General features: G+C 46.8%; 1 protein-coding gene across 3 annotated transcripts in view; it reads right to left on the bottom strand.

Moving 5' to 3' along the window:
• The window catches only part of PCMT1 (protein-L-isoaspartate (D-aspartate) O-methyltransferase), a 46,966-nt gene extending 35,641 nt beyond the window's left edge, over positions 1–11,325 (bottom strand). Inside the window, exons 1-2 of one of the 3 annotated variants that reach the window (XM_040429236.1) lie at positions 10,912–11,325; positions 3,199–3,303 (exon numbers count right to left, since the gene is read on the bottom strand). In XM_040429236.1, the coding sequence (XP_040285170.1) occupies positions 3,199–3,303; positions 10,912–11,194 (388 nt within the window). In that variant the 5' untranslated portion in view covers positions 11,195–11,325. The remainder of the gene's footprint in view (positions 1–3,198; positions 3,304–10,911) is intronic. The other 2 variants (XM_040429234.1, XM_040429235.1) reach the window with 2 other exon arrangements.
• Positions 11,326–15,019: the final 3,694 nt, after the last annotated feature.

Below are 15,019 nucleotides of genomic sequence, written 5' to 3'. Positions count from 1 at the left end.
AAACAGGAAGTCTCCATAGCAAAACAAAATCTTCATCTCAAAAAGTTTTCCATACGCAAAGAATATCAATGGGTCTTTCATAGAATTCAGATTTGGATTTTACGTTTAGCAGTCCCTTTAAGATACTTCAGTCTTACAGACAGATGAGGCAGTAAGTGGTGACTTTAACGAGGCTCTGTCAGTTCTCCTGACATGTCTGTTTTAGTAAATACTTACATTCCCCATAAAATAGCAATTACGTACAATTATTGGTTATCGCTCTATGCCGTACTGTTCACCAGGGTGTTCCCATTCCCTTTGTCCTTATACAGGGTGTGTCCTTATACAGTCTGACTGACGCACCACAAATCTGACAATGCCCAGTTGTCAATTTATTCAGAACTGTATAGGAGGAATAACAAAGGAATGGCACCATGCAGAGCTCTAACAATTATGTATTTACTAAACTAGACATGTCAGGGGACCTGTCAGGTCCACATCAAAAAAATGACATAGAACTCTATTGCAGTCATGCCCCTGGCCCATCTTTGCTGTTAAAATGCTGCCAGTCTGCCTCTGAACTCAAGAGGGATTATCCACCGTCAGAGTCCGTTCAGCCAGACCGCCCCGGTCACTGGACCTACTTCACCACTGTTGGGTGCGGCGGCCACATAACCCACGGCAAACAGGAAGTTCACAAGCAGGGACCAGAACATGGAAGCAGCAGTAGGGGGACTGAGGAAGCTGAAACCCAGTGTGCTTTCCTCTGCAGGTCCGGCACCATGGGGTGAGGGTGGGGCAGGGTCAACCCCTTTAGAGGTTTAGTGATTTAAACATATCCACAGGATAGGAGATCTGGTGGAGGTGCGGCTGCTGGGGTCCACCGCTCCATTTATATTGGGGATACACATGACCCCAGTTCTCGTGATCAGTGGGCATCCCAGCAGGAGGCCCGCCAACGACAACTTATCCTTTAGGCCTCATGCACACGACCGTTTTTGAGGTCCGCATTCGAGCCGCATTTTTTGCGGCTCGGGTGCGGACCCATTCACTTCAATAGGGCCACAAAAGATGCGGACAGCACTCCGTATGCTGTCCGCATCCGTTGCACCGTTCGGTGGCCCCGCAAAAAAAATATAGCATGTCCTATTCTTGTCCGTTTTGCGGACAAGAATATGCATTTCTACAATGGGCCGCCCGTTCCGCAAATTGCGGAAGGCACACGGGAGGCTTCCGTTTTTTTTGCAGATCCACAGTTTACGGACCGCAAAAAAAACAGCACGGTCGTGTGCATGAGGCCTTACCCTGTGGATAAAATTTGGTTGTCAGGCAGCATATCCCTAGCAACCAGTCTCAAACTAGTAAAATTCTAGTTATGTAATTATGTTAATTTTAAGAAGCAAAATATTAACTTTAGGCTAAATAATATATATATATATATATATATATATATACACACACACACACACACACACACACACACACTATATAGGCTTGACAAAGGCCCCATTGAGCTGGGCTGAAACGTTGCTAAAGGGGTAATAAACGGGTCTGCCACCTTCTACCCATTGTGGGGCCATATGATGCTCTATGTTACCCTGTATTCGTGTTACTACCCCCAGATTTAGAACAGATGCTTAAGGCCTCTTTCACACGACCGTATGGCTATTTCAGTGTTTTGCGGTCCGTTTTTCACGGATCTGTTCCGTTTTTTTGTTTCCGTTCCGTTTTTCCATATGGCATATACAGTAATTACAAAGAAAAATTTGGGCTGGGCATAACATTTTCAATAGATGGTTCCGCAAAAACGGAACGGACACAGAAGACATAGTGACGCATTTCCATATGTGTTCTGTTTTTTTTGCAGACCCATTGACTTGAATGGAGCCACGGAACGTGATTTGCGGGCAATAATAAGACATGTTCTATCTTTCAACGGAACGGAAAAACCAAAACGGAATGCATACGGAGTACATTGTTTTTTTTTGCGGAACCATTGAAATGAATGTTTCCGTATACTTAACGCAAAAAACGGCCTGCAAAACTGAAAAAAAAAAAATATGTAGTGTGAAAGAGGCCTGTTTTTTTATATCAGATTTATATGGAATTCTATATACAAGACCTTATTATGTAATTAAATCTTAGGCATGTGGAGGTCTATGGCCCCTTTCACACGGGCGAGTTTTCCGTGCGGGTGCAATGCGTGAGGTGAACGCATTGCACCCGCACTGAATCTGGACCCATTCATTTCTATGGGGCTGTGCACATGAGCGGTGATTTTCACCCATCACTTGTGCGTTGCGTGAAAATCGCAGCATGCTCCTCTTTGTGCGTTTTGCATGTAACGCAGGCCACATAGAAATGAATGAGGTTGTGTGAAAATCGCAAGCATCCGCAAGCAAGTGCGGATGCGGTGCGATTTTCACGCACGGTTACTAGGTGACGATCGGGTTAGAGACCCGATCATTATTATTTCCCCTTATAACATGGTTATAAGGGAAAATAATAGCATTCTGAATACAGAATGCTAAGTAAAATAGGGCTGGAGGGGTTAAAAAAAAATAAAAAATAATTTAACTCACCTTAATCCACTTGTTCGTGCAGCCCGGCTTCTCTTCTGTCTTCATCTGTGAGCAATAGGACCTTTGATGACGTCACTGCGTTCATCACATGGTCCGTCACATGATCCATCACCATGGTAATGGATCATGTGATGAGCGTAGTGACATCAAAAGGTCCTTTTCCTCACAGATGAAGACAGAAGAGAAGCCGGGCTGCGCGAACAAGTGAATTAAGGAGAGTTAAATTATTTTTTATTTTTTTTTAACCCCTCCAGCCCTATAACCATGTTATAAGGGGAAATAATACAATCTACACTACAACTAACCCAAACATGAACTTCTGTGAAGAAGTTCGGGTCTAGGTACCAGTCAGTTTTTTATCACGTGCGTGGAAAACACATTGCACCCGCGCGATAAAAACTGAACATCGGAACGCGAACGCAATCACAGTCAAAACTGACTGCAATTGCGTTCCTACTCGCGCGGGTTTCCCGCAATGCACCGGGACGCATCCGGACACACTCGTCTGCAAGGGGCCTATAGGTGCCGTAACAAGCCTATATGGAGCCGCTACGCTGCCATGTACATGAATCCAACAGAGGTCTAATGATTACAGCAAATATCATTAGTAATGTACAAACAGGAAAAGTCACCTTACCTATTGACTGAGGAGAGTCCATATAGGGATTGCATTTCGCATAATGTTTGCGGTCAGTAGCCAACATTACTTCATATACTTTGTCTGACTTTATAATACCATTTTCTGAAAAATATTGTAAAAGAGAGTTGAAATCATTTCCCACAAGAAAAATAATATTTTATTATTATATTTTTTTTTTTCTGGTTCCCTTAAAAGAGGATTTCAGAATACACTGATCTCATCTCCCTGTGCCTGAAAAGTGGTGAGAACAAGTGGCAAACCTCATGTTTGCGACTCTTTAAACGCCACTTGCGACAAAGGGGTTGGCCACTTTAGGTTACTAGCTGCACATGTTTACAGGCAGGTCCGCCCACCTGAATGCAGACACTGTGCTCGGAACATGGCTGTGGATGAAGGCTTCCATCTGCTAGCGGCCTTCATTCACTAAGGGCTCGTTCACACGACCGTATGTCTTTTTCAGTGTTTTGCGGGCAGCTTTTCCCAGATCTGCTTACTTTTTTTTTTCAGCAGTGTTTCCGGTTCCATTTCGTTTTTCCGTATGGCATATACAGTATACAGTAATTACATAGAAAAAATTGGGCTGGGCCTAAAATTTTCAATAGAAGGTTCCGCAAAAACGGAACGGATACGGAAGACATACGGAGTACATTCCGTATGTGTTTTTTTTTTTTTTGCGGACCAGTTGACTTGAATGGAGCCATGAATCGCGATTTGCGGGCAATAATAGGACATGTTCTATCTTTCAACGGAATGGAAAAGGAATGCATTGCATACAGAGTACATTGTTGTTTTTTTGCGGAACCATTGAAATGAATGGTTCCGTATACGGAACGGAAAAAATGGCCCGTATACGGAACGCAAAAAACTTGTGTGAACGAGCCCTTACACTGGGAAACTAGCGCATGAGCAGTCCGTACTCAGTGTAATCTAATGGTGGCAGTGATGGACGGGACCTTCTATTAGCAGCCATGTACCAAGAGCTACGCTGGCATTCAGGTGAGCAGACATGCAGATAGTTTAATAATGCTTGTTACTAGCTTATTACTAGGTGAGAATTGCTAACTCATTCACTTTGATGGCACTGTTCAACGCTGCAGATCTGCCCCATGAAATCTACAATGGTAAATCTGCAGCAGTTCAGCAACATGTTGATATAGCCTAGAACCCCGGAGGCCTCCTAACAGACCACAACATGATATTCCACCTTAGGAATCACTACCTATTTTAATGTAATTATAGAAATTTTCCCTATGAGAGCACTGATAGTCACCTACAATGGCACTGGTCATTGGACGGTATATGCTACCGATATACGATCGGAAGACCTCGAACTGCTGTAACTCCTGCCAATCACTCAATCAACGGGCGCATCATCTCAGCTATTGTCTATAGTGGACAACCCACGAGATCTGAAAGGAAACCTAGTATAGCTCACAGGAGACGCTCACGGCTGCTTTCACCAATGTAATAAAGGGTTTTATATTGATGACCTATCCTCAGGATAGGTCATCAATATGAGATCAGCGGGGGATCTACACTTGATCAGCTGTTTGAAGAGGTGACGCTCCATGCCAGCGCTGCCGCTTCTTCATTACACTGTCCATCATCACCATTCATGTGATGGAGTGTCACTTCCTCTTCAAACAGCAGATCAGCGGGGGTGCCAGATGTCGAACCTCCGTCGATCTGATATTGATGACCTATCCCCATGCACAGCCCGTTTAAAAAAATAAATAAAAATTTGCTTGTGACAGCTGTGAATTATTACTGCAGGAGAAGGTTGTTTCTAAACCTATGGCCAAAAACTGCTGGCAAGACGTCAAATGCTATAAGCACATTCTATAAGATAAGGTCTGGAAATGCTAAAAGCTACAGAAATATCTGACAGCAGCGAAAGTGCAGAATATTCCAATAATGAGAGGAAATAAAGTATACATGGGCTTGGGACACTGTCTACCACTTTATAACTTCATTACTTTGGAAGGGTTAAAAAAAGGACTTGTGTGTTTTGACAGCTCTGCGTGGGCACCTGGAATAACGCGGTCTTTCAGACGGCCAGGGCAGGCCACCACCGCAGGCCATGTTTTGGAGCGCTGCAGGAATTTGCACAGTAAGCTCTTTTTTTTTTTTTTTTTCAAGCTTTATTCAGCCATCCTGAAATAATGATAGGAAGGTAGCGCAAGATAACACTGAGCCTGGACTCATGTGACCGGTCATAAATAGTGTATAACCAGGAAGAAAGTGGCAGCTCTGAGCTTGTCCAGGCAATGTTTCCGGAGGCTGACAGAGCAGACTCGCTGCAAACACATCGTGTATTGTTATATAGCGCCAACATATTCTTCAGCACAGCGAGAAATATTAAAGGGTTTGTCTCATCATGGACAATAGGGGCATAGCGCTAGGATATGCCCCCATTGTCTTATAGGTGTAGGTATATATCGAGAACCGAGCCCTGCAAGTGAAGAAAGGCACACTGTGCATGCGCAGCCGCCCTCTCTTCATTTTCTATGGGGCCGGCGAAAATAGCTGAGCACTGGCTCGGCTATTTCCGTCGGCCCCATAGAAGTGTATGGGAGCAGTGGCCATGCATGCGCGGTACACTCCCATTCACTACTATGGGGAGCCGGTCCGGCCACCACCTTGCGGGGGCTTTGTTCTCGATATAGGTACGGGTGCACCTAACTTATGGTCCGTGGTAGCAGAATCCATAAGGGAATTCTTAGATAACCTGACTCTTGTATGCCGAACCTGAAAACACAAGTTCGCTCAACACTAATCAGGATGTCTTCTGGTCCATCTGCATTCTGTTTTGTTACCGGACACAAAACCGCTGCGCTTTTGGTCCGGTCATCGAAACAGAACAAACCAGATCCATCACTAAAAACAAATGTAAACTAATGGTGATCGGTCGATTTTTTTAAGATCCTAAAAAAAAACAGATCCGTCACCCTTAGTCTTTCAATGTATTAAGAGACGGATGTCGGTTTGTTCCGTTTCGATTTTACACAACCGCATCATAACGGAACGGATGCATCCTGAAGTGCAATATGAACCGTTTTGGTCAGGCTTTGCTGGATCTCAAAACCTGAAACCAAAACGCAGATGTGAACGTAGCCTAAAACAGTACATACATCATATATGAAAAAGTTATCCACCACCCTGAACACAGCGGACAGGGATGGACAACGTAAGAAAGACATTAAGGCTACATGTGGGTTTTCAGCGCAGATTCTTGTGGAAAAAAAAAAGCACCCTAAGGCTACATGCACACGACCGTTGTGTGTTTAGCGGTCCGCAAATTGCGGGTCCGCAAAACACGGATGGCGTCCGTGTGTGTTCCGCAATTTGCGGAACGGCACAGACAGCCATTGATATAACTGTCTATTCTTGTCCGTTTTGCAGACAAGAATAGGACAGGTTATATTTTTTATGCGGACCACGGAACGGAGCAACGGAGTGCTGTCCGCATCTTTTGCGGCCCCATTGAAGTAAATGGGTCCGCATCCAAGCCGCAAAAACTGCGGCTCGGATGCGGACAAAAACAACGGTCGTGTGCATGAGGCCTAATACAGTACCATAATAAAGTGTATAATATTAGACAAATCTCATGTACTTTGCTTTTTTCTTAGGTGCGGAAATTGACCTGCTGTGCGAATTTTGGAATCTGCAGTGTGTCAACTGTTGTTGGGCTTTTCTTGTGCGGATTTCACCCTTTTCAGTGGAAGGGCGAGATCTGCGGAAAATCTGCCTGTACACAAATGCGGTTTTTGGTGTGGATCTGGTGCGGAAACCTGCATGGAAATTTGTGCGCCTGCACGTGGTCTACGATGCAGTATAACCAAGTAGTAAGGGCTTATTCCCATGGTTTGGTCAAATCACACTTTATTGCAGAACTGCAGTGATAAACCAAACCGTGTGAATAGATAGCAAGCAATCCCACAGAAGACAACAGGAAAATGTGAGAAGCAGATATCTAGGCGCGTCGGCTACATGGCTCCTGGGATCCATCCAGCCCCGTAGGCACATCGATATACAGCGAGGGCTTCTTCACACTGAATACTCTCACTATAGGACGACATGTTTCTGGATGTGAGCAGCAGTAAACAAGCAGTACAGAGGCAGCTCTACGCCAAGGTGCGTAGTAATCCAGCCCTGGAAGGAGCAGTCAGGACTTATGTACAGCTAGGATTTCAGCCAAACTGGCAACCGGCCTGTACCACCCAAAACAACTGGTAGCAATGAAGGACATGTACGTACATATGAATTTCTAGCCAATGGGCAGACTGTGGAGGAGATTTAACAAAATGCACCTTGGCTCTTCCGCTGTACTTCCCTAGACACGTGGCCCTGTCAATGAATGGGGGGGGGGGGGGGATCGATGCACTGAGTGGCTAGGGTCCGCCCTTTGTGCACTTAAGCCCTAACTAGCATAAGATCAGCAAAGGATCAGGGGATGAAAAGTATAGTTTTAATCAGCAAGGTCAGCCCTACCAGGCATTAGGGCTGATCCTGCTGCCAGATGTCCTTTAAAGGGAATCCGTCACCAGCGACCTCCCTATCAAACTGTTTGCATAGACACATAGCAGGGGTTCAGCCGATTAAAACGCTGCTTTTCTTTCATTGATCCGAGGCTCTGTTCCCGAGTTAATATGAAAATTAGGCCTTTGGTGCAATGAGGGAGTCACCATTGCTCTTGTTCCACCCCAAACTCTGCTCCTTTTTGTGGCCAGCGCCTACCTAGCTGCTATGTCATTGCCTAGTCCTGTCAATCAAAGCAGCCAGGGAGGGGCTGGTCACAGAAATGAGTGGAACAAGAGCACCGGTGACACCCTCATTGCACCAATAGCCTAATTTGCATATTAAGAAAACATATGATAACTCAGGAACGGAGCCTCGGACCAACAAAAGAGTTTTAATCAGGTGACCTCAGCTATGTGTCTATACAAGCAGTTGTATAAGGGAGGGCTCTGGTGACAGAGGTGCCTCTATTAGTGCCGTAGACTTGCAATGATCGGCGGAGGTCCCACTGATCATTGACAATAGCCCTTTTGGTGCAGTTTTTTTTTTTAACCTTTACCTTTTGGCTCAAAATATAAAGCGAATACTATATGGAAACTGTATGGAAACCTGCATGTGCGATTCCAGCCAGGGTAGCTTCCAGGAACAGACAAAAAACATTAGACGGCTACCCCGAGTATGCCAATGCAAGAGCAGGCCTGTCCAGAAAATAAATACATATACTACTTAAATGGCAGATTATTAAAGGGGTTGTGTTCCAGCGAGAGGCTGCCGGAATAAAACTACGACATGTCCGACATTTATTCCGGCAGCCTCTCGCCGTTCCTCCGCTGCAGTTTGTGTCAAGCCAATTCTTGGCAGTTCTGCCGGATCTCCGAGCCGCAGATGTGAATGTAGCCTAAGCCCACAGAGACCAGTGGCTGACTACAGAGGTCATGTGTGTGTATGTGGGGGTTGCAGGGGCATCACAGGAGCGTCAGCGCGGGATTATTTTATCACATGTTCTGCTTTTAAAATACCTTTGAAGGGCTTTTCCGTGATTTTTCTTTTTAAAACCAGCACAGAGCAGGGGGCTGTCCAAAACAAGAAAACACGTTACTCACCCTTTAAATGTCCCGAGTGGCACGATGTCACGTGACAACTGGGGCCAGTGACTGCAGCAGTGAGGGATGCCACCTACCAGTGAGGGCCAGATTGGCGCCACGTTTAAAAGATTTTAAAAAACGCTTTTTTTCTTTATTAGGCTTCTTTAACACTAGCGGCAGGACGGATCCAACAAGCTGTTCACCCTGTCCGATTCGTCCTGCCGCTGCTACGTCCCCATTGACTATAATGGGGACGGGGGCGGAGCTCCAGCGTAGCACGGCGAGAGGCCGCCGGACTAAAAGTACTGCATATCCGACTTTTTAGTCAGGCGGCCTCTCACCGTGCTGCGCCGGAGCTCCTCCCCCATTATAGTCAATGGAGACGGAGCGGCAGACCGGTGGCACGGCGAAATAGCGGCAGGACGGATCCAACAGGGTGAACAGCCTGTTGGATCCATCCTGCCGCTAGTGTGAAAGTACCCTTAGACAGTCCTCAGCTCTGTGCTAATGTTTTAAAAATCTTGGAAAACCTGTAAAGCGCAGAGCTTGTGAATAAAACCGAATTGACAGTCAATTCCTCCATCTTCAGAACCCTGGCAGGAGTTTGATCACTGGCATCTTCTTAGGGTACTTTCACACTAGCGTTATTCTTTTCCGGCATTGAGTTCCGTCCTAGGGGCTCAGTTTTATCCTAATCCGTTCAGTATCTCTTACGGTATTTGGCTGGAGAATATACCGCAGCATGCTGATTTATTTTCTCCGTCCAAAATTCCAGAACACTTGCCGGAATGCCAGATGCGGCATTACTTTTCATTGAAATACATTAATGCCAGATCTGGCACCAAGTGTACCGGAAAAACGGATCCGGTTTCCGGTCTGCGCATACCTTTAAAAATGTGAAAAAAATAAAGACCGGTGTTTTGCCACTTTTCTATACCCGGACAAAAGTCTATACCCGGAAGTGATGTAGCTGCACCGGAAGTCACGCAGACGTATTGGATCAGCTGGAGGAGGGGGTGTGCGTGCTGCGCAAGCGCTTTCTGCTAAAGTATGTTAATCTGGCAGAACGCCCCTGTATTTTCCCAGCCCTCCATTTCTTTACCATCCATCTCTTTCTTTACCATCAATGGAGGCATAGTTAGTTTTAGCAAATGCCGAGCCTGATGCGTGGCGAGTAGTGTTGAGCGAACTTCTGTTTTAAGTTCGGCGTCTAAAGTTCGGCTTCCGGTTAGCGGAGGATCCCGATATGGATTCCGAATTCAGTTGTGGTCCGTGGTAGCGGAATCAATAATGGCCGATTATTGATTCCGCTACCACAACGGAATTCGGAATCCATATCGGGATCCTCCGCTAACCGGAAGCCGAACTTTAGACGCCGAACTTAAAACAGAAGTTCGCTCATCTCTAGTGGCGAGCGTACAAATTAATGTAGATTACGGGCTCACGGCGTTCTGCCAGATTACTATTCTTTAGCCGAATGCGCTTGCGCAGCGCGCACACCCCCTCCTCCAGCTGATTCCAACGCGTCCACGTGACTTCCGGTGCAGCTACATCAGTTCCGGGTATAGACTTTTGTCCGGGTATAGAAAAGTGGCAGAACACCGGATCTATTTTTCCGGATGACATTAGAGAGATGGATCCGGTATTGCAATGCATTCGTCAGCCGGATCCGTCTACAAATGCTATCCATTTGCATACGGATTTCCGGATCCGGTAGGCAGTTCTGGCGACAGAACTGCCTGCAGGAATCAAACAACGCAAGTGTGGAAGTACCCTTAGACAGACCCCTGTGGACAGCGCCCCCTATCAACTACCCCCCCCCCCCCCCCCAACACATTTATCATTAGGCTGGCGGGGGCGATGAGTCTGCAGACAGGTGGCTTCATGGCCCCCCCAGACCACCAGCTGATGGGGCAATACTACATTGCTGTGCACTGACCATGCCATAGACGGGCCACGTGATGGAACAGGTAGAGGCTCCCTCAGACACCCTATACATGCCCCTATGTACTAAGCAGCAGCCCCTCCATACACACGACTAGCACAGGCGGGAAGAGCAGTAAATGTCATGTCACTGACAGGGGACTGCCCCTTCACACACACTCACTGCGCAGGTTGCCGACCAGCTCGGAGTGGCTGGCTCCCCCTGACTTCCAGGCCATGGCTGCACACAGCGCACGGAGCAGGTACTCTGCTGCTTTCAGCGCGGCGACTGCGCCCAGCAATTTGCCCAGGAAGCCCAACACCTCCAACCAGGAGACGTCATCCGAGGGCCCGCCAGAGGAGGAGGGGGCGGAGCCACGCAGAAGCTCAGGAGCGTGTGGGAGCCGCGTGGCCACGCCCAACGCTAGCACACGGGACGCATTGTCGACCACGCCCAGCACTGGCATGGGTCACGGCTTCTTCCGCATGCGCAGTTCGTCTTTAGTAGACCGTGTTGTTATTGGGCGGCCGCTTCTTCTCTGCCCTTAGAATGCATTCGCGGCCGGGTTGAGCGGGTGTCTGCGCTTAGGTGGCTCCCGGGGCAATGGCTGGCGGCCGCGAGTACGGCTCGTTAGTGGCGCTGTCTGCTGCGGTTCGAGGACAGTGTTGCATTGTGCAGTCCACTGTGCATGCTCGAAAATAAAATGACCACGCTCCTCCCCCCACTATCGCACGTCTGCGAAAATATGTCTTTTAAAAAGTTAGTTTAGTGGAATTGGAATTCAGTGGGGATGAGGCCTCATCTAGTTCTCACAGCTGAGGTTTGCTGCAGTGTATCAGCCAAGTGATGAGAGTTTCTCTGTAAGGAGGAGTAGGTCAGGATATGGGGGTAAAGTAGAACTGGCTTAGTTGCCCATAGCAACTAATCAGATTCCACTTTTCATCTTCCATAGGAGCTGTGAAAAATGAAAGGTGGAATCTGATTGGTTGCTATGGGCAGCATCTCCCCCAAGGTATTCGCTGATAGCAGGCATAGAGAGTTTACTAGGACTACACATGTGCCATCTTGTGGTGGATGGAGGCAGGTTATGGCATACAAAAATCCCTCAGGCATATAGCATACATAAGTCAAACACCAGACGAGAAAAAGTGACATGGCTTCTGTGTTTAGGCCCAGCTCATGTGAAAGTGGCCCGAGGATAGGCGTACATGCTGTTTTCATGTGGTTTTGTTGCATTTTTTGCCATGATCTTGGTATTCAAAAAATAAAGTGCTGTGTGTAAATATAACCCAAAGCTGGCACGCATATTACATGATTGTGGTGTTTAAAGGGTAATGTCTTTGTCATAATGACATATACAGTCATGTATGCTCCACATCAGCCTATATGAGTGTATACTGACCCCCAGCTGCCCCGGTATCAGGTAAATGTACTTATCACGGCCTGCAAGATGGTGGCGACTGTTTCCTCTGGCTGCTCGCAGGGCGCCTTCTGTCCAGCGTCCCGCACAGAAACAGTAGAATCCCCTGTACCCCTTTAATCCAATACTTTTTACAGAAACATGATACTTAAAGGGTTTCTATCACTTCGTTTCACCTATTTAGCTTTCAGACACTAGCGATCCGCTAGTGTCTGCTTTATCTAACCATCCTAATATAAGAGCTTATTGTCCTGCCGTTTAGCTAAAAAAATAACTTATATAGATATGCAAATGAGCCTCTAGGTGCTATGGGGGCGTGATTAGCACCTAGAGGCTCCGTCTACCTTAACAAACTGCCGCCGCCCAGTGCGTCCCTCCAGCCCGCCCATCTCCAGCTGAAGCGATCCTCTCCGTGCGCGTCTCTGTTCTGCGCATGCGCAGTGAATGTCTGATCGCTTCCCTGCTCAGACATCTCCACTGCGCCTGTTCCTCGGAGCACTATGACGTCATCGGCGCAGGCGCAGTGGAGATGTCTGAGCAGGGAAGCGATCAGACATTCACTGCGCATGCGCCGAATACGAGGAGCATCGCATTCCGGAGGAGATGGGCGGGCTGGAGGGACGCGCTGGGCGGCGGCAGTTTGTTAAGGTAGACGGAGCCTCTAGGTGCTAATCACGCCCCCATAGCACCTAGAGGCTCATTTGCATATCTATATAAGTTATTTTTTTAGCTAAACGGCAGGACAATAAGCTCTTATATTAGGATGGTTAGATAAAGCAGACACTAGCGGATCGCTAGTGTCTGAAAGCTAAATAGGTGAAACAAAGTGATAGAAACCCTTTAAGAATGTATGGAGGATCCAAAATTGTCAGTTTCTCCTTTCACCAGGGGCAGACATACCATAGGTGCAACCTGTGCAACTGCAATGGAGCTCTAGGCGAAACGGGGCCCATACCACTCTAAAAAAGGGGGCCCATACCACTCTAAAAAAGGGGGCCCATACCACTCTAAAAAAGGGGGCCCATACCACTCTAAAAAAGGGGGCCCATACCACTATAAAAAGGGGGCCCATACCACTCTAAAAAAGGGGGCCCATACCACTATAAAAAGGGGGCCCATACCACTATAAAAAAGGGGGCCCATACCACTATAAAAAGGGCCCTGTGGTTACCTTGGTTTGAAATAACTGGTAGTTTCTGATCCAGGATAGATTAGAGGGGCATATAAGGGACAAGGAGCACAATGATGAGACCCTCACTCTCCAAAAATGTACTTGAATAGCAAGCGGCCCACCGACTTAATTTGCAGAGGGGTCCTCTACTGTACATGTCCACCCCTGCTTTACGTAATCACATGGTTTGTCTGTCCTAGTGGCTCCACATAAGGAGGCTTTAGAACAATGATCACTCAGTGCTATCTCCAGCATTCCCATAGAAGTAAATGTGCCAGCGGTCAGTCGTACACCTTGCCACTTCATTGATATAGGAACCTCTGTTCTGGTAATTGCCGAGGGTCCCATTGGTAGGACCCCAGTGATAAGACACTTGTCCGCTATCCGTGGGAAAAAGGATAGGTGTTTTTTGTGGGAAAACCCCTTTAAGTTGGGGGGGATCAACAGTTGGAGAACGGCTGTGATTGACAGCTGCACTCCCGCTATAACAACCAGACCTGCAGAACCTTTTTGGGTTCAAGGACCCCAAATTGGTGGTTCCTCTGATTGGTACTCCAAAGAAAAGGAGACTAGGTAGGAACACAAGTTTCTTTGGAATTGTGTTAACAGCTGATCACAAGTCCCATAAAGTGCAATATCATGTGGCATATGCAACCTCCCCGTTTTCCCCTCTCTAAGGGTCCATTCACACGTCCGTAAAATGGGTCCACATCCGTTCCGCAATTTTGCGGAACAGGTGCGGACCCATTCATTTTTAATGGGGCCGGAATGTGCTATCCGTATTTGCGGATCCGCACGTCCGTTCCGCAAAAAACTAGAACATATCCTATTGTCCGCAATTGCGGACAAGAAAAGGCATTTTCTATGAGAGTGCCGGCAAAATGCGGAACGCACATTTCCGATGTCCATGTTTTGCGAATCCGCAAAACACATACCCTAAAGCGGTGAGCTTATTACACATTTATGGTATATCCTGCAGCAATGGCATGGATGTGTTTTATAGGAATATTCCTTTAAGGGAGCAATCTGGGTAAAATCGATGGCCATGATGCTTGATGACACTGCAGCTCAGCGAGATTCTCTTCAGTGGAACTGAGCGGCAGTGCCAGTTGTAGCACATGGATAAGTGTGGCGCTGTGGCTGGAAGAAAGCCCTGTTTTCATAGAATATTTTAGCCACTTGACCTCTCAACATTAAACGTCGGAGTCCCCTTTTATCTGTTCAGCGCCATTCATGAACAGCAGCTGAAGATCATATGTGCCACATGGTGCTGCTGAGACGTCTGAATGTGCTGTACTGTAAAGCAGTGTTCACATCTGGATTAACCCCTTAGATGTCTTGGTTAACTGTGACATCTAGGTGGTTAAAGGAATTGGGCTCTCTCTGTCACTACATCGGCACCTGGTGTTGATGGTTGTCATGGCCTCCTGCAAATAACGACAATGGCTACATCAATGGGAAAAAAGGGCTCTTTGTCAGGACCAAAGAACCAAATTACTCCAAAGCAGGCTCAGCAATGATGGGAAGTAAACTATCTGATACTTACCGTAAGTGATAAAACATTAAGTACTGTGCAAAATCTTTAAGCAGGTGTGGAAAAAAGTAAGATTTCCTTATCAATTAAAATACAAAATGAATGAACAAAAGGTAAATTAAATCAAATCAGTATTTGGTGTGACCACCCTTTGCCTTCAAAACAG

This window comes from Bufo bufo, chromosome 4 (genome assembly GCF_905171765.1).
Source record: "Bufo bufo chromosome 4, aBufBuf1.1, whole genome shotgun sequence".
In the NCBI taxonomy this organism is placed as follows: domain Eukaryota; kingdom Metazoa; phylum Chordata; class Amphibia; order Anura; family Bufonidae; genus Bufo; species Bufo bufo.
The sequence above is the reverse complement of the archived record's forward strand: the minus strand, read 5'-3'. Positions and strand labels throughout refer to the sequence as shown.